This window comes from Tursiops truncatus, chromosome 10, assembly GCF_011762595.2.
Source record: "Tursiops truncatus isolate mTurTru1 chromosome 10, mTurTru1.mat.Y, whole genome shotgun sequence".
Lineage (NCBI taxonomy): Eukaryota > Metazoa > Chordata > Mammalia > Artiodactyla > Delphinidae > Tursiops > Tursiops truncatus.
The window spans coordinates 5,086,346-5,105,403 of record NC_047043.1 but is presented as its reverse complement, the minus strand read 5'-3'; the positions used below and the strand labels follow the sequence as shown (position 1 = coordinate 5,105,403).

The window sequence follows — 19,058 nt, the reverse complement described above, 5'->3', positions numbered from 1 at the left end:
ATGTGCTGGGTGTGATGTGCTGGGTGCGAGGAGCCCGTGCAACCCCAGTGAGCGTGTGGAAGCGTGTTCGGAGCACAGGCGGGCCAGGATGCGGAGACACTGGCACAGAGCCTAGGCGACAGCTGAGGGTCTCTGCAAGGACAGGCTTCCCACACCAACCGGCATTCCGTGTGGCGGGAAATGGAATTGGGCGGAAGTGTAGACCATGGCCTCTACAGTGCAGCAGGATTGCTTGTGTAGACTGGAAGATTGGCTTCATAGTATCTTTCTCCCTGACCTGTTATTCATGAACTTAAAAGCTGAGAATTATTACACTTACAGAGCAAAATTCCAATCATGTATAACTGTACTTTCATTCAGTAAGTATTACCTACAGTGTCATAACACTATGCTAGGTTCTGAGTGGTATGTTAAAAAGAAGCTAAGAATATATGTATTACTGTTTTTCAGAGTTTACATTTCTGCTTGAGGAAAAGCACATATGTGAAATAGTATGTGATTATGTGCTAGAATGAATAATGTGGACAACTTAAAAGTTAGGAAAGGGGGATCATATTTAGAGTCAAAGGAAGTCTTGTTGAAGGAGAGAATATCACGTGTGTTGGGTGATGAGTCTCGTTCGGAGTGTAAAGGAAGAAGGGTGGTTTGAAACAATTTGAGCCCATTACTAAGAAGTTTTTTCTTGTATGTTTTGCATTTCAGAGTAGGGTGCTTCAACTTCCCTGAGGTCTTTTAACTGTAAGTGACAGGTTAGCTGATTTTAATAGAAAAATTATAGGATCTTCGCTAAATGCTGTTTCATATGTGTACATAGGGAAACCTTCATCAGAAGCTGTAACTATGAAGTCTTCTGTGTAATGGGACTTTAACTCAGGGATCTGTTAGAAAACTGTGACATGTATCTCATTAAGTAAAAAGAAGTCCATCTGAAAGTTATTTATATAATATTTCCCCACAGGTGAGGTAGGAAATTAGATTATGCAGTCCGAGAAAGTGGAAAGGGACCAGTTTAACTTTCTGCTAACATCTTGCCTTTCTCTTTTCTAATATGAAAAAAGTTGCAGTGAGTTACCATTTTACTACAATTTAGTCTTTTTTTAAATGGGCAGGGAGGCATTTTCCGATCCGCCCCATTTATTCAATATGAGACATCATGTTTAAGGTTTTCTGTTTTTTTTTTTTTTTTAAGTTTTTTAGGGTTTTGGGGGGGTCAGAAGGAGGTGGTTTCCTTTGATGACTGAGAGCACCATTATACACATTTCGTTGTTCTTTGCTGAAATGAAATGCCACTTTCTAGGCTGTTGAGGCATTTGGAGCCATTTTCCCCAAAGCTGCATGACTCTAGGCTGCTGTCTGTCTGTCTCGTTTGTCTGCTGCTTAACTCTGATGAGCTAGACATGTGGGAGGGGAAGGTTTTAGACTCACTGTTAAGGTAAATTGGATCGGCTGTCTTCCTGATGGAGTGAAATCCATGTGTGTTGGACGAACAGGCTTTGCAGGTTCTCCGAGGCTCTTTTTTGTGTATTCCTGTATTTAAAACCCTGCTGCAGGGGGTTGACATTGTTGGGAGTCAGTAATGACCATTTCACATCCATAGTAACAGCTGTGTCCACACAGGTGGCTGTTAGATTGTGAAGCATTTTTTGGAAAAAAAAAAAAAAGATTATTCAGCTGCTGCTTGTATTTAAAAATTATTTAGGAGTAGAAGACGCAGTAATTCGTAGGCGAACCTTTCTGAAAATTTGATGAAAGTTGTAGGCTTTCTTTGTCAGAACAGTGCTTCTTTGCTCAGCTTTAGGCACTGGAGCCCCCAAAACACATCATTACCAACCTACTTAATAAAGCGCTGAGGCCAGCTCTCACGTGATAGTACAGTCATTATTCTTAAGCAGTTTTTAAAACAGAATTTTTAGCTTCTAAATATTCTTTGTAAACATTTACTGTGTATTTTAAGCTGGAAAAGTAATTGTAATGTGTAACTTATTCCGCAAGGAACTTACATTCCTAATAGGTTAGGTGCTCCTAGAAAATATGAAAAAGACAATGGTCAGAGAGAAGACAGTCTTTCACTTTTTTTTAAAGAAACTTCTAGATGACTCCTTACTGGATAGACGTGGAAGAAACTCACCACCAGTTTATTTTTTGCTTAATAGACCACACTAAGACTCTAATATAAGAGAAAAAAGTAAAAAGATACTGCTTATGTGTGTAGGATGCTTTTAATATTGATGTACTGTATAATTTCTTTTAACCTGCTGCTCATTTCAGGTAAATTTATGAAATTACCAAAAATTATGCAAACTACGTGGCGCTCGCTGCCTTTATAAATATTAAGTCTTTAATTTAATTTGTAACCAATATAAAATTTTTATGCTATTTGTAAAGAGTTTACTTATGCATGTATCACGTATAAACATGCTGAGCTGTAGAATTCAGGAAGATTTTGTATGGTAGCTTCAACATCACAGTGATCAAGATTAGATCTTTTCCCACCCTAATTGCAAAAAGATTTAATTGACATATAATGAATGACACATTAGTTCCAGGTATACAACATAATGATAGATAACTTGTACACATTGGAGAGTGGTCACCATGGTAAGTCATCATCTGTCACCATACAGAGTTACCAAAAATATTTTTGAGTGTGATGAGAACTTCTAAGATTTACTTAGCAGCTTACAAGTATGTAGAGTTTCATTTTGAGTTACCTCTTAAAGGATTATTTTAAAAGGTTAGTGAAAAAACCTATGCTAGGTAAGAGGCATTTATTATTAGATGGTCTTCTTGCATGTGTGTCGTTTTCTTAATGGTAAAGTTGAAGGAAAATGCTTTTGAATTGAACACATACATGACAGCCAGGCAAATCAGAACCTTCTCTTTTCTTCCAGATAAAGCTTCACCCAGAAGGCTGCCCCGGAAACGGGCACAGAAGAGATCGGTGGGATCTGATGAGTAAATGTTCTTTGTGCAACAATTCGGTCTTTACTTAACCCGCCCTAATGTTTTTCCGCCTGATGGGAATTAGTGCAGAGAAGCCATATCACCACAGAAGGCAACTACTACTTATGTGTGGACTGAGCAATCAGAGTCTGTGGCGGTAACATTGCTGAAAATGCACTGCATTTATTTTTCTAAAGTAACAAATTTGGTTTTTTTAAAACCATTAAAATCTGTGTGAGTGTGTGTGTATGTATGTGAGCAGTTGGTCTTACCAGAATCACTGTTGAACTGTCTGAAGCATGCCTTTAGAATACTAACTATAATGCTATTGTCTCTTCCTTTTGGACATTTTCTGGCATTTCCCCCCAAAACTCAGCATTTGCCCGGTATGACTGCAGACGTCCTGCCCTGGACTGTTTTTAAAGAAAACAATGTTTCTCCTTTAGAAAAGCGCAAGTCCCGCTTGATGGCGCAAATCTGCATGTTGTCGCTGTTCTACAGCTAGTGTTCTAAAGGCGCGAGCCGGCCAGCTGCTTTTTAGCCGTAGAACTGTTTGGTATTTTGCTGCTGTTTACTGTAATGCGCACCTTCCGAAACCTTCCCAAATAAGGTCAAGGAATTTGGGGATCTCTAGCACCAAAATTGTGAAACATGAAAATTCTGGTTTTGATATATAAAACCAATGGTTTTGATGTATAAAACCAACTTCACTCTCTTTTTTTTATAAGAAAAAAGGTAACGTGTGGAAACTGAGTTGTCCACTGTTCTATTTCTGACCCAAGAGATAAAGCTCTGGGATTTTTAGACCACTCTGTTTGTTTTTTTAAGAGAGCATTTTTCTCTCCTTAATAGAAGCATCTTGCTTTAGAAGAGTTGCCTTGGTCTACAGACTAAGCAAACTTCCAACTAATCCTAAACCTGTTAAAGCGTTGGATAACTTTTAATGGTTAACAGTTGTTAACCGATTGTTTTTTATCTAATCTTTGGGGTATTTTGGTTGTTGATTTTTTTTTCAAGTTAATCTGAAGAACTCCAAATTTTTAAGCACTTAAGATATCAGAACCAAAATTAATTGGGCTTCATAAAATCCCTCTTAGTTGCCCTTGCCCTAGGTAGTAAATTAAGTTTGGCGTTACTGTCAGGCTGGATAAGCAGCAGAGTAAAACAGTACGCACACATCCAAGGCTTCGCCCTCTGTCTTCAAGTCATATTCTCCCACATACATTTTGTAAGGGAATGGTAAATGAAATTTTAGTAGCTGTGTAATTCCTGATCTGTCTTCATTATAATGAACTGATCCCTCTTTGCTATAATCCCCACCTGCACCCACTCCCACACAAAAAACAATGAAGCAACACAAGTGAAAAACCTTTCCAAGTTGCTTAAGTCCTCATCTGAGCCAAAGACAATGACAATAAAAACAAGTTACTGTAGTGCTTTCCTGGTGGCACAGTGGTTGAGAGTCCGCCTGCCGATGCAGGGGACACAGGTTCGTGCCCCGGTCCGGAAGGATCCCACATGCCGCGGAGCGGCTGGGCCCGTGAGCCGTGACCGCTGAGCCTGCGCGTCCGGAGCCTGCGCTCCGCAGCAGGAGAGGCCACACCAGTGAGAGGCCCACGTACCGCAAAAAAAAAAAAAAAAGTCACTGTAAAGCTGTTAACCGCTTTGCAAGTAGGGCTAAGGTGTCAAATTAACTATATTGGCAATGCTAAGCTAAAGAAGCTTTCTATACCTGTAATATAAAGTGTTTTGAGTTTTTAATTGGGCTGTATGATCAGTAGTTTATTTTGGAAAGCTCTGTGAGCTCTAAGAAACTGCATGGTTTTTATTTGATGTAATATAGGAGACCCTCCACCTTCTCAAGGAATATTGATATATTTCAAAACATTTTTGTGAATGTCCAAATTTGTGAAATTACTAGGACATAATGAAGTAAGGTGTAATCAAAAAATTTAAATGACCTCTGCAGAGCATTTTATTGAATTCCTGGTGATACTTAGGCAATGGGAAAGCCACGCTGAGTTACAAGTGCCAGGCCTTCTGACTCCTGAGTAATCTGCCTTACCTGCACTAGACCTTCCTACCTGAGGTTCCAATTAGCGCACGGAAATTATCTGTCATGTTTATTTTTTAGCACAGATTGGGAACACTAAATTCTTGAGTCCTCAGATGCCAGGTGTCTCTGTAGTGTCGGTGTTTAACAGAAACTAACTCCATAATGAATGGAATTCAATTCCACACATGGTTTGTTCAAGCACACTTACTTAATAAGTAGCCTGTTTTTTAAATGTCTTTTTTAAATGTAAATATTTGAAGTTTTTATTTGTTTTGATATGTTAATTTGCTACACCAACTATGGTTTCAGAATTCATCTTCTGAACAACTTGGTTCCAGAGTCTGTAAAATGAACTGAGAATCTTGTGTATTAAACCTGTCACTGGGACGTGTGAGAATAGTGTGTTCATAAAGCATGGATCTCACCTTGGTTGTGCAGCTGTATCATTCATTCCATGGTCTTACGTAGTAAGTGACTTGTAAGACTGTTCCTGCCCCCTTGAAGAGGGAAATGGTACCTCCAAGGTAGAAGCCTGAGGAAAACAGAAATCAGAAGGAAAGGATCATTGGCTTGACTCTAGTGAAGTTTTTTCATTTTAAATAAGCTTCAGAAAATAGTGACTTTGATAGGAGGAAAAGGCAAATTTAGATCTTAAAAAAAAAAAAATTTAAAAAGCCACTGACCTGAAGGTGTATTTGCAGTTCATGAGCCTGCAAGTGTGTTTTGGCTCTATTGGGAAGAAGCAGACGGTGGTGGTGTGATGTTGAAGCCTCTCCTTAATGACTGGTGCTATTTTGGAGGCACAGGAGCACACAAATGCCACAGTATGTGAGGCCCTTCTATAGCAGTCATCTTTCGTGGCACGATGATATCCATACCCTTGGGATGAAGGAAAATCTTTTTGGCTATAGAGCATTTAAATAACGTAATTTGTTTTTTAACCAATGAACTTGGCAGTACATATCATTTCTGCAGGATTTTGATAAATTACACCGTTGCATTTGAAGACATTTCCAGATACACTTGAAGTAATTTACCACAGTTTTGGATGGCATCATTTATAAGCTGTAAAATGAATAAATTTGCTCTAATTTTATTAAATAAAATCTTACTTTTCTTTGAACTAGTATCTCCAGCTTAGTGAAGAGCAACCCGATACATAAACAAGACCCTGGTTATTCAAGTGAATGCAATGTAGGTTCTGTTGTCAGGCTCATCTGTGTAAGGTCATCATCCTTAGAAGAGAAAAGGAGGGAAGAACAAAACTTGGGGACTGAACATCTCAATAATTTCTTCAGGACTCTTACTCCTTTTTCATGTCCACAAAAGGCTGGACTTATATAGTAGTTAATTATATAACCTGAAGTTTTAGAGTTTTTTTTCTTTGAGATTTTGGAATCATAAAGGAATATGATCAGGGTTTGGGTACCATTTAGCTGCTTTTTAATTTTTTGTAAGGCAGTAGGAAAGGAACTCATTTATTAAACATCAGCCCTGTAATGTGTTCCATTGGGCCTTTCCATTTATCATCTCATAAACCTTCACAACAACCCACTGAAAGAAGGTGATACTGTTCATTTTATACACGTGGGAAAACCCGAAACCTCTGAGTTTAAGAAGCTTGTGCGAGGTTTCGTACTGACTGGATTCAGACCCGTCTTACTCTGGATCTTAAACATTCTCTTCCCTCCACCAGGTTTAAGATGGAGACTTTATAAAACCAGGCATTCGGGCAGCTTAAACAAATACTTGGTTTTCTAGAATCCAGCAACTAGCAAGTTCAAAAAACCTCATGGTTATTTCAAAATCATGGTTAAAAACATTTTCTTCAAGGTGGCTTTTCTAGTTTTGATTGAATTTTCAAGGACTGAAGGACTCACCTTCGTGTTAGAGGTGAGAGTGATGAGCTCCCTGTTCTTGGGCTACACACACAGGGGGATGGAGCTGGGAAGCGGGTTAGGTATCTGTCGAGTCTTCCTGTTCAGACAGCGGTTTCCCTCCCTCAGTAGGGCACAGTGGAGCATTGAAAAGGAAACCTAGCATCACCTGGAGAACACAGGAAGGACAGCCCTTATTTAAAGTTCAGAAATCACAGCCAGAGATGATTTGGCTGGGCCCTTCTTGATCCCCTGCTGCCCCTCACGTAGGTTTCTGTTACGGTACCTGTGAACGATTGATCACCTCATCCCGTCTCGTTGGCCTGTCTGCTGGGCCGTGATCTTTGTCTTGCTGGCCTTTTGTCCCCGGCTTCTAGTTCACAGCCCTCACGTGGGAACCTAACACAAGGGTTTGAAGAAGACAAGAAAACGTGGGCCAGTGTTTACTGGCCGTCTTCCAGAGGACTGGACTCCTGATAACCCAGTATCTACTGTTGGCAGTTCTGTGAGGTTGAACAGAGAGAGCTGGGGTCGTGTGTGGTGTGCCGGCCTGGGGATCAGGATGAAGTCGGCCCTGGCCGGGAACCAGTGGTGACGGTGAGAAGGCAGCTCATCTCTGGCGTCTCGGGGTGTTTTTTACATTGAGAAATACCTGGAAGTCCCAGTTTGATTCGTACCTTTGCCTAATACAACGTTAAGTGATTTTTCTCCTTAAATCTAGTTTACTTATTAGCAAAAAGAAATAGGACTGAGGTGTCGAATGGACTCGTGTCGGTCTGCTTGGGTTCAAATCCCAGCTCCCTCTTCTGAGTTGGAGGCACTGGGCTTCAGCCTGGGGTGCCTGACCCCCGGGGTTACCAGGTGCCGAGGACACGGCCTGGCACGTGGGTGAGCGATGCCACAAACGCCGTGTCGCAGGAGCGGCCTGTGAAGCGCGCAAAGCAGGTGCGGGTAGTGCCTTTTGGGCTTCGTTGTGGAGTGATGGTTAAACTCGACCGAATAGAAGAGTGAAACAGTATTCGTCTTTAATGAAGAAGTAAACGCCGTAAGATGGACATGTAAGGGGGCAGCTCTAATAACGGGTCTACTAACGAGCCAGCGTCACGGGGCTGCCCGGGCGTCAGAGCCTGCACACGCAGCTCCCGAACACCTGGGGAGGCTGCACACGTCCCAGTGATGCCATCGCCCGCCGTTCAAAAAACATTTGTGAAACGCCTCTCAGAATTTCTTACAGCCTCAGACTGAGCCAGAGCCACCCCAAGATAATCGGTCTTGACGTGTTTTCAGAAACCCATTGGTCCGATCATGCATCCGAATCACATTTGTCAAACAGGTGCTCGAGCTCTAAAAGCACGTTACGGAGGAGCGTGAGGACGTGCCAGTGGGCAGCGGCGCTCGGGGAGCAGATGCGCGTCAGGGCGCCGCGCCTCCGCTTCGCACGCCTTGTTCATCCGCCCGGCCCGCCGGCTCCGGCCCGGATCCCGCAGATGCGCTGCGCCGCGGGGGACGCACAAGGTACCTTACCGGGTTCTGGTCGCGCCACGTAGGATTTGCTTGGTAGTTCCTCTCTGAGGTAGGTTCCTTCGGTGGAAGTCAGGGTACCTGTCAAGCGTATACGGGAACGCCCGGCCGCCGGCTCCAGTCTCCCGAGTACGCGCCGCCATCGCCCGCGGGGCGGGGTCCTCGGCGCCCCGGAGAGCGGGCAGCAGGCTTGCGGCCCCTGCGGCGCCGGGCACTTGAGTGTCAGAGTTGCAGTACTTTCCGGTCTTGCGTGACTTTCTCATCCTGTTCACGACCGAGTGACCGTCTCACAGTTAAAGCACCGCTACGTTTTTAAAATGTGCCCCTGCGAGGGGTGGCCTCTGTCCCCACGGAGTGGAAGCTTGACCCGGAGCAGCTGAGGCTGCCGTCCTGAAGCTGCAGGGCGCACGGTGGCGCGAGGGTGGCTCCAGTGGGGGACCTGCCTTCGTCGCATTCCTCCCGGACAGCACACCTGGTGGCGCCTGAAGACTCTCCTTTCAGGGACCAGCGGCGAGAGGTTGTGGCCGCCCCGCCGTGTCTGTGCCTCGAGGGCTTTCCTGCGCCCGCTGCCCGGGGCGCCTCCGTTCCTGGCACCAAGTCCAGTCTGCAGCTCCTCGGGAGACTCCCGGCGTGGCCTCCGTCCCCTCGTCCCGGCTTCTGTCCTCCCGTGCCCCTGGGCGGAGACCTTTCCGTCCAGAGTCCGGCGTGTCCTCTTGCCCCTCTGGCTGTTCCGGTTCCGGTCCTCCTGGGCTTCGGGCTTCCCCTTCACTGGGCCTTCAGTCTTCTAACTGCTTTTCAACCCAGCTTCTGCCCCAAAGGCCTCTCCTGGGATCTCCGTTCCCTCCTCGCCAGCCTGTGCATGTCCGCTCCCCGGCCTTGACCTGTGCGTCTAGCTCCTGGACGCCGGCCCTTGGATTCCCCCTGCCCTTCTAACTGCCCGTGATTCACTTTCACTTAAATGTTTTACTGTAACCCCAAACCGACAAGGCACAGATACGTTTATTTCCTCCATGAATCTCTCAGTCTGACTTCTTGTCCTTCTTCAGTAACATGACTCCTGTTTATCCAACATTAAATCTTCAAGAGGCCCACCAGGTACATTGATTTGCCCGTAAGTATTTAATACATTCTTACTAATTCACCTCTGCTATGAATTAAATTAGATTTCAGTTCTCTCCATTTCAAAATCTTAACAACTTAAGAACTTTAAAGAAGTCCGAATCTATTCAGTATAGGCAAAAATACCGCTGGTTCAAAAGACTCCCTTCTTTTTACATTTCCTACTGCACTGCAAGAGGTCTTGGGTGTTTGCTATTTTAATTCTAGCGGGCAGTGTATTTTAGTCAGGCTGTTTATGACAAAACGTTCTTCTGCAGTGTGGGTTTTATCTGGTGACTGTGAGAAAGTTATCTGGCCACCTTTAGGACTGACTAGTTAATGAAACATTTGAGAAAAGTTCCTGCTCAGTGAGTTATCTGGAAATCACAGTTTTTCCAGTTTGGTAAACCCAAGAACACCCTTTTTTCTTGGTTATTTCCATTGGTCCAACCTACTGCCTAAACTCGTCTTCAAACGCATCTTTTTTTTAAAAAAATTAATTTATTTTTGGCTGCGTTGGGTCTTCGTTGCTGTGCGTGGGCTTTCTTTTTAGTTGCGGTGAGCGGCGGCTACTCTTCATTGCTGTGTGCGGGCCTCTCACTGCGGTGGCCTCTCTCGTCTTGGAGCACCGGCTCTAGGTGCACGGGCTCTAGAGCGCAGGCTCAGTAGCTGTGGCGCACGGGCTTAGCTGCTCCACGGCACGTGGGATCTTCCTGAACCAGGGCTCAAACCCGTGTCCCCGCATTGGCAGGCGGATTCCTAACCACTGCGCCACCAGGGAAGCCCCTAAACGCATCTCTTTATTTGCATATCCCTAATTAAGGCTGATCTCGAAAGGATTTGCGTTCAATACAAAATGATTTGTAAAGTACCAGTGCGTTTTACTGCTAGGTCTTCGTCTTTGCGAAGCACAAAGTGCATCTAAAATATTAAGCAAAGAAAGGAAGCTACGATCTTGATCTTAATTTCCCTCTGGAATTTGTGAAAAGCTTTACATATTTTCAACCTACAAAATTTAGACATTTCAAGTAACAAGTTTTGTCTTCGAATGAAGAAGATTTAAGATGAGCTTTACAAGTGCTGTTTGGCTGTGAGCTCTTTAGACTTTTCAAATGATGGTCATAAGACACCCCCCCCCCCGACACACACACACACACACGTGTGCGCATATTAAGTTTCGGTTCCCAGTAATTAGAGACTGCATACTCTGACCGTTTAAACGTTTTTAAGTAGGCAGAGATGCCTCTTTGGTTTAACTTCATCTATCACTGAGTCAGTACCGAACATGTCCTTCTTTTCATGATTTTGTTGTAAGTGGCAGAGCTGAACTAATGTGTTCTTCATAGAAACAGGAACTTTGGATTAGAAGCTGTGCATACTCTGGCCTTTTAGTCTTTGTAATATTTTTAGTCTTCTCTGCTGAAAGGAAATGAATCAAAAAATATTAGGGCAGTGAGAACGAGCATTTTAATTTCTTCTCTACAATATGCTTGAAACACTCAGTATTCAGTAAATTTCAGATTCGTCCAGAGTCTATAAAGAAATACACAAAATGCTAGAGCAGCTTTTGTGGTAGAGTGGTGGATTTTTTTTTCCTTTTCAAAGTGTTTGTAATGTGCTTATATTTTAGAATGGAAGAAATAAATATAAGTGTTAAATTTATTTGAGCCTCCTACGATGAGTATAATAATTGCGATGGCTGTGGGCAGCTTGGCTGTAGCCCAGCAAGAAAGTGAGCCCATTCGAAAACTTAAGATGTTTCTGTCGCTTTACATACTCAGAGAAAATCAAGACAGATTGGTAGAAAATCCTCAAAAGATGTTTCCTTGGACGGCACCCAGGTTTGCTTCTCATCTGTTACGCCTTCACATTAATAAACCACCTGCACCTCCATCTGGGCCTGTGTCAGCCTGTGCTCGGCACTGCCGGTCCTCCCAGCCCTGGTGCCCACACGGCCCCACCCCCCGCCGTGGCAGTGACTCCCTCTGCCCAGACGCTCCCTGCATCGGCGCCCCCCGCAGCCTTCCGTCGTCAAGGGCGCCTGCCTCCCGATGCCTCGCACCACCCTGGGCGTCGGCCTCGTCCCTCCCCGCTCCCTGGCCCTTCCGCTGCCCGTCACCCCCTTTTCGAAGCTTAAGCTTCGGGACAGCAAGAATTTCCAGTTACTGGGTCCCCAAGTCTTGGAATGGTACCTGGCATGTGGTAGGTGTTTAATAAATACGAGTTAACCTCACAGCCCTGCAGTGAAGTAGGTAACACCCCCGTTTTGCAGATGAGGAAACTGAATGTACGAGTCCAATGACGTACTGAGACGCGGTTGACTGTGAAGTGGCAAAGCTGAGACTGGAACGCAGGCTGGTCTGTGTCCAGAGCTTTCACAGAATTCTGTTGCCTCCCTCGTAATACAGAGGTTCTCCCGGTGGCCGCCCAGTCCCCATTCACTGAAAACCCTGGAGAAAGGAGGTCGACTTGCCGGCCTCATGTGCGCAGTGAGGATTCTAGGGAGGGACCGGAGCTGCAGCTCCACCAGGAGGCATTTACCAAACAGAGCCAAGGAAACTGGCAAGCGAGTGCCCAGGAGTTGCCGGGAAGTGAAATCCCATGGGTGAGTTCCAGAAAAAGGAAGTGAAACAATAGGGGTGTCACAGCCGAGCTTCACACAATCAAGTTAGTTCCCAAATCGTGAGTGAACTTGTAACCTTAAATAGTTTTCGTTAAACGTATAATCCAAGCTTGGCAAATTATATCAAGTTGAGACAATGAGATAAGCTATCAGAGGTGACAGCTCCAAAAGGAGAGTTCCAAGTCCGGAGGCTAGCTGTGTCATTAAGACTTAAAAAAAAAGTTGCTAATTTTCTTATAAGGGAATAGTTCACTATTTGCATCATAACTTTAAATCAGTAGTATTCCTCCTCTGCAAGAATCCTCCAAATGACAGGGAAACATTTTCAAGCAGAACCCTAACTCCCAGGCCCCCTGAAACCTGTCTGCGCGGGTGTGTTCTGCTGCCCTCTGCTGCACACGGGTGGTACAGCCATGACGGTTCATTCCCAAGGCATCGCCAGAAAGACTCAGGAGTTGTCCTCCCCTAAAGCAAGCCAACTACTCCAGACACTGCAACCCACCGGCCTGGGCATCCTGTGCTCCACCCCCGCCCCAAACCAAACGTGGGACTAAAGTGAAAATAACTGCTTTTGCTAAGACGTCAGTGAAGTGACTTGGATTCAGCTGAGTGATCATGTCACCTGGAGAGCTGGCCACACACAGCACGTGCTCTCTGGAGCCTCGTCTCCCAAGAGGAACTTGGTCTCAGACAAAGCCACTGCCCGTCTGCTCTGCCTGCATCACGTCCACACACACACGTGTTTACTTCGGATGCACTCGTGAAATACTTTCTCTCATTGGACAGGAGTATGATGGTTAACAGCCCTTGTTTGAATCCAGACTCACCCACTTAGCAATCTTACACAAGTCACCTAATTGGTCCCACCTGTTTCTTCTTCTCTAAAATGGGGATAATTGTAACTAAAATTATTAGTTATTAACGTTCAATGAATGTAAAGCCCTCACTATACGCCAGGTGTTTGGCTGGGTTTGTTAAAGATACTGCACGTGAAAAGAAAGCTGACCCCAGTGCCTGGCCCAGAGTAACCTAATTTCCACTACTAGGAATGTATTTTTTCCTCATTCCATAAACAATGTTCATTTGTCAGCCAACTGAATACCATCATTATCAACTTTTTTTCCCTAGAACTGTGAAATTCTGTTTAAAAGGTGTGGTCCTGATATTTTTCCTGTACTTAATAGAGCCTCATATAATATTCGAGCTGGAAAGAACCCAGAGTCATCTAGGCCGGCTTTCTGGCCACCTGGCCGGGTGGCCGATGCCATCTGTGGACAGCTCAGCTAGCAGACAGTTCTCGCCGGAGCCCAGACCGACTGCCTTGCGGTCTGTGTCCTAGTTCTGCCTTCCGGACCATCTTTAAAAAATCTGCTTTCTCTCCCTTACAACTGTCGTGTGTGTGTGTGTGTCCGGATCATCTTTAAAAAATCTGCTTTCTCTCCCTTACAACTGTCGTGTGTGTGTGTGTGTGTGTGTGTGTGTGCGCGCATGTGTGCGTGTGTGTAGACCTCTATCACTCCTTCCTTTGTCAAAAATCTTTTATCCAGGCTCAAGTACAAAATAATAATAACTACCTCAACCTAATTTTTTCCCAAGGAAACAGTGCCTTTATTAAAATGATGGGAATTGTCTGCCCACTTAAATCTTTACCTATTTTATTGAATAATGGAAATTAAAGGGTCCAAAATGATTGCTTGAGATAAAGGATGAAATCATTGCCATTCCTTCGCCCTCCAAACGAACCACTTCAACAGTTATTTCTTGCTCTTAGGCGGCATTCACCAACCTTGCTGCCCATAGGATAGGGGGTGGAGGAGGGGGGGTTTGCTTAGGGCGCCGTGGCCAGAGCTGCCGATTTCCGCTCCGGGCCGGTGCCCAGGAATCTGCATTTTAATACCCGCCACCGGTGCTCCCACAACTGCACTGCAAAACAGTCGCCAGGAGAGTCTGGGTCTCGCTTGATGGTCCTGCTGGCTGCAGAGCGGTGCGCCGGCCTGCCCTGCTTGCCCTCGGGAAGCCCTGGACTAGCTTGTGGCAGGACAGCGCACGCGCCACAGCCAGTGGTGTCAGCCTGGACCTGAGTGGCCCCCCTGTCCTTGTACAGAAATGGGGCTGCTTCACTGCCCCCCCGCCGTTGTCTCCTCTCGTGTTGGATGCCTGAGGCCAACTGAAAATGGTGGTGGGACGCGGCCCTGCCCCGGCCCTGGTCCCCAGTGGGTGGGCTCCCCACGGTCGGTGAGCAGGGGACACACGCGGCGCCCACGTGGTGGCCGTGCCTGCGGTGCCACCGCTGGTCCAGTCCCCCGAACCCCGGCCACGAGGCGCCACCGGGACCCTCGGCGATGGCCCGGTCCCTCCCGCGGCCTGCAGGAGCCCGACCCAAACCTCTGTTGCGCGTCTCTGAACCCAAGCCCGCACCGCCCCTGCTGAGCTGCTCGGTCCGTCCCCGCCCCCAGCCTCGCACGCCTGCCCTCCGCCTACACGGGGGCGCCGGTGCCCTGCCCTCACCTGCCCGTCCGGCACCGAGTCTGGGAGCAGCCTTTAACTTTCATAGTTTGGAACTTGGAGAGAAGCTGCGAAACACTGCAAAGGAATTCCCCACACCCTCCGCCTTCACCCAGATCCTCAACTGCTGACTTTCGCTACAGACACACAGCACGCTCTCTGACCGGGGGACGAGCCACACTGCTGCAGTGACTGCCAAGCCACAGGCCACGGCCAGCGCTCAGCACCTGACCCAGCACCGCCCCCGGCCCGTCCTCCTGCCTTGGGAGCCCGTCCGGGTTCACGCGTTCCGTGCACTTGTCACGTGTCCGTGGTCCCCTTGGGTCTGGACGATTCCTCCCTCGGCCTTTCAGGACATGGGCGCCTTGAGGCAGTGCGGGCCGGTAGCTCCACGTGTCCGCGGCCGGGCCTTGTGTGCTGCGTCCTCGTGACTGGGCTCAGGTCACGCCCTTTGTTAGGAGCCACGCGGCAGGGCTCCCGGCCCTTCCTGTCCATCCCTGGGACGTGGGTTCGGACCGCGGGCAAAGGTGGGGCCCTGCGTGCTTTCCCGGCCCCTCCTCCTCGAGGAAAGCTTCCCGGCACCGGGGCTAGGTCAGCGGCCTGGCCCATCACGCCCCGGGCACCGGCCGCCCTGCCCTCCCTCGGGCTCCCAGTCCAGACCTGGCACAGAGCGGTGCTCCACAAAGGTCCGCTGAGTGAACGGAAGAATGAGGGAGACTCTCTGGGAGCCGCTCTAGTTCCAGAGCAGAGCCCCTCAAATCTCTCCGCACGAGCCTGGGTGCGTTTCTGCTTTACGCCTGGAGCATGGCTACGCTTCGGGCTTCGCTTCATGCCGGATTCTCACTCAGAGCATGAAAGTCTGACTAAATCCCAATACAGATTTCTTCTGGGAGTCGCAGAATAGACTAATTTTAGAAACTGGACCCCAATCCGAGACTTCTCCATTTGTTTCTTCATGGGGGGCGGGGTGGGAGGAAGGGGATTCTCTGGGGCTTTTGTCATTCGCCCCGGCCTCCCTGCGCCCCCGACCCCGCAGGGAGGCCGCCCAGGAGCTGACCGTCTCCCTTTGCTGTTTCAGACGCAGGAAGGGGGAGGTGCACTGATGTCACCAGCCCCCCCGCAGCGCTGCCACCCCCTCGCCACGCGGGCGGGGCCCCGCCACCGAGGCTGCTTGCAGCAGAAAGACGCCGGCCCCCCTCCTGCACCGCTCTGCCCCTCGTGAAGGCTGGGACGGCGCTGGCCCCTCGGCGGGATCTGCGGAGGAGCCACCGCCGGGCTGGCTGTGTGGCAGGGCTCAGCGGCCTCTGCGGAGCAGCTGCTGTGCGGTGTCGTCCTCTGCCCGCGGGAGGATGGGCCACCGTCCCCACCGGCGAGGACGCGTGAACCCGGGGACCCACGCCGCCGGGTCCTCCGTTTGGCCTGCGCTTCCCCGTCACGGGGACGGTGACCTGGGCAGGATGCCAGCCCGTGATGTGGTGGCTGGAACACACACCTTAGCGGCCGCCGGTGTCGACTTAGGGGATGTTCAGAGACGAGCCGGGCGGGGAGGGCTTGGTGCTGAGATGAGTGATGCTTCGTGTGGGCACGCGCCCAGGTGACGGGGCCCTTCCCCCAAGCGGAGGCCCGCGTCTGTGTGTTGGGCTCACAACAGGCTCTTATGCTGACGTGAACTGAGTTGAACTGCACTGAATCGAATTGGATGGAAATAAATTGAACTGAAAGGCTACCGACAAGCATCCGCCTCTTGCTGAGTGCCAGGCCCCGGGGGTCAGGGATGCACAGGACCGTCCCTGGTTCCTGTCTTTGCACCAGCCAGGCCGTAACTGTGCGGCAAGAGCATGCCGGGCCGGGGGCGGGCTGGGAGGGGGGCACGAGAGGCGTGGGACTGTCGGGGGAGATGCTCTGAGCTGAGCCTGCAATAGCAGAGCGGGGGGACGTGCAGAGACACACTCGCACGGAGGAAGCGCATCTCAGGGGTGGCCCGTAAACCTCACGTGTGGAATCACCTGGAACATCCCCCAGACCTACAGCAGAGTCTCGGGGAGCTTGGCCCAGGGATCTGCATTTTCAAACAAACTCTACAGGTGGATTCAAAGTTTGAGACTCGCTGAGGGGAGGGGGTGACAGGGGGCCAGGCAGTACTTTTCAGGGGGTGGGTGCATCGGGGTCATTCCCGAGCCAAGAGACACTTCAGAGCACGTCGGCCCCCCTGAGAGGCTGCTAACTCTCTCCCACACTGCGCCTCCGCCCTGGAGTCTAGGTGTTTGCTTTGCTGATTAGCTCCCCGGTGGGTGAGGCTGCAGCTGGGACACAGGTTTGGAAGATTCCAGCCAGAGCGAAGGAAGCCCCATGGCTCTTCTGAGGCTCTGGGGAGCAGACAGTCGTGATCCTTGGGGCACTCAGATATGACCAGATGCACCTGCCTTCTCTCCACACCCATCCCAGGTCTCAGGCCCAGGAGCACGGCGCTCAATACAATCACGAAATGCCTGGTGCCCCCGGATCTGAAAGTGAGGCACCCGAGCCACGCTGCCCAGGGGCCCCAGCCGGGCAGGCTGGAGGTCTGAGATCCAGGCGTCGGCAGGGTTGGTTCCTCCCGAGGCCTCCCCCTCCTTGGCGCATAGATGGGCATCTTCTCCCCGTGTCCTCACACGGACCGTGCACACACATCCCTGGTGTCTGGGTCCAAACTTCCCCTTCTTATAAGAAGACCAGTCAGATCAGATTAGGGCCACCCTAACTTAATCACCCTTTGAAAGGCCCCTCTCCAAATACGGTCACATTCCGAGGCGCTGGGGGGGACACAATTCAGCCCATAACAGGCAGCATTTCCTTAGCTATGACCCTGATCATATACATGGTTAAGGGCTTTGATTGTCTAAGTACCATCTCTCAAGTTGAAGCTGCCCTTCCTTTCCTTGTGGTCCAATTAGCTTTATCTTCAGATAAACATGTAGCATTGGCAGAAATTTTTAGATTTCTAAGCAGCTTTTTGGTGAGCCTCTAACTCTAGTATCAACACAAAATTAAACCCTGGGTCCAGAGCTTCCCAGCCGACGCCAACCCTGCAGTGTGACAATGCAGAAGGCCTTGCCCAGCACCCCTGGGACTCCAAAGGCAAACCAGGACCCTCATCAGCGAGCGCCCCTCACCCACGCCCTGGGCCTCTGGCGTCTCCCGCCTCCCTCGATGGCTCCTCACGGACCGCAGAGGAGCCCAGGCCCCGCCAGGCCAGCGCTCGGGTGGGGAGCCACTGTCGGAGGGAGGGACGCGGCGCAGGCTTGGCAGCAGCAGTCCCAGCTGCGATGCCCCCTCCCCGACTCAGGGTCCCCGCTGCCTTTCAGAAAATGGAAAGTCTCCAAACGAATAGATGACGGATGACAATTTTGCGTAGCGTGTGGAAGCACTCACAGAGGTCATGTCCGGGAGACTATGAAGCCTTTCCTCTATAATTAGAAGGAGGAGGAAGGCTTTTCCGTCCCCAGCTCCGTGTGACTACGGCTGCCACCGCCCCGGTCACGGCACCCTCGAAGGGCCTCCCTCTCCCCACATGTCCCTGGTACAGAAGCTGAAGGTCTACTCAGTGAAGGCCTCAGGTCTCAGGGAGGCCTGGGGACTATTACTTTAGGCGGCTTCTATGCACTTGAAGCTCTGTAGGTACCCGATGCTTTGGGAAATGGGCACTTAACACCCATTCTGGAGATAAAGACATCAAATCCAGAGAAGCCGAGTCACCGTGGGGCTGGGATTTGAACCCAGGTCTGTCTGGCTCCGAATCCCATCAGCTGTCCCTGTGTCGCCCTCAGGACACCCTAGGCTGGGCAGGTCCAGCCTTCAGCACAGTAGGAAGCTCCGGGGAGCTTTAAAAACTCCGCGTGGAGCCCCACCCCCAGAGACCGTTTAATGGGCCTCAGGTGAGGCCCCATCGCCAGATGACAGTCCCCAGGTGACCGTAATGAGCCGCCCAGGGAGAAGCCCGGCCTGCCACATGCAGCACCTGCGAAGGTCGGAGCCACAGCATATGCCCCCTGCCCCCCCGCCAGTGGGTGGACTCATTCACTGAGAACTCGCATGTCCACGTGGCCCGGGCAGAAGCCCCAGTCCTGGCGCTGACCTGCTTGACAGATGAGACCCAAAACTGTGTCCCAGACAACATGGCTGCAGGGCCTGCCCACCCGGGGTTCTGTCCCCATCTGCAAAACGCACACCCCAACGTGCAGGCGCCGGGTTGAGGTTTGGAGGGGACACAGGATAACTGCCCCACGCATCCTCCAGTCTAGCTGAGGAGACACAGCTCAGCTAAACAAAAGAAATGGGGAAAAAGGACAAATACATTCCACCATATAAAAAGAACCAAGCAAGTGCCCAACTGGGGGGTGTCCCATCGGGTGTGTGGGCCCGAGCGACGGTGGGCACAGGGAGGAAGAGACAGGTG

General features: G+C 49.3%; 1 protein-coding gene and 1 long non-coding RNA gene across 2 annotated transcripts in view; one reads left to right on the top strand and one right to left on the bottom strand.

Moving 5' to 3' along the window:
• Nucleotides 1-5,423, top strand: part of SSR1 (signal sequence receptor subunit 1) — a 21,370-nt gene extending 15,947 nt beyond the window's left edge. Inside the window, exon 8 of the mRNA XM_019945028.3 lies at nt 2,892-5,423. Within this exon, the coding sequence (XP_019800587.1) occupies nt 2,892-2,959 (68 nt within the window). The 3' untranslated portion in view covers nt 2,960-5,423. The remainder of the gene's footprint in view (nt 1-2,891) is intronic.
• LOC109551523 (uncharacterized) lies at nt 3,758-19,058 on the bottom strand. The gene is made up of 4 exons (XR_012334312.1): nt 7,163-19,058; nt 6,880-7,045; nt 6,112-6,234; nt 3,758-5,878 (listed from the first exon to the last, which is right to left on the bottom strand). It is a non-coding gene; the product is annotated as an uncharacterized lncRNA (long non-coding RNA).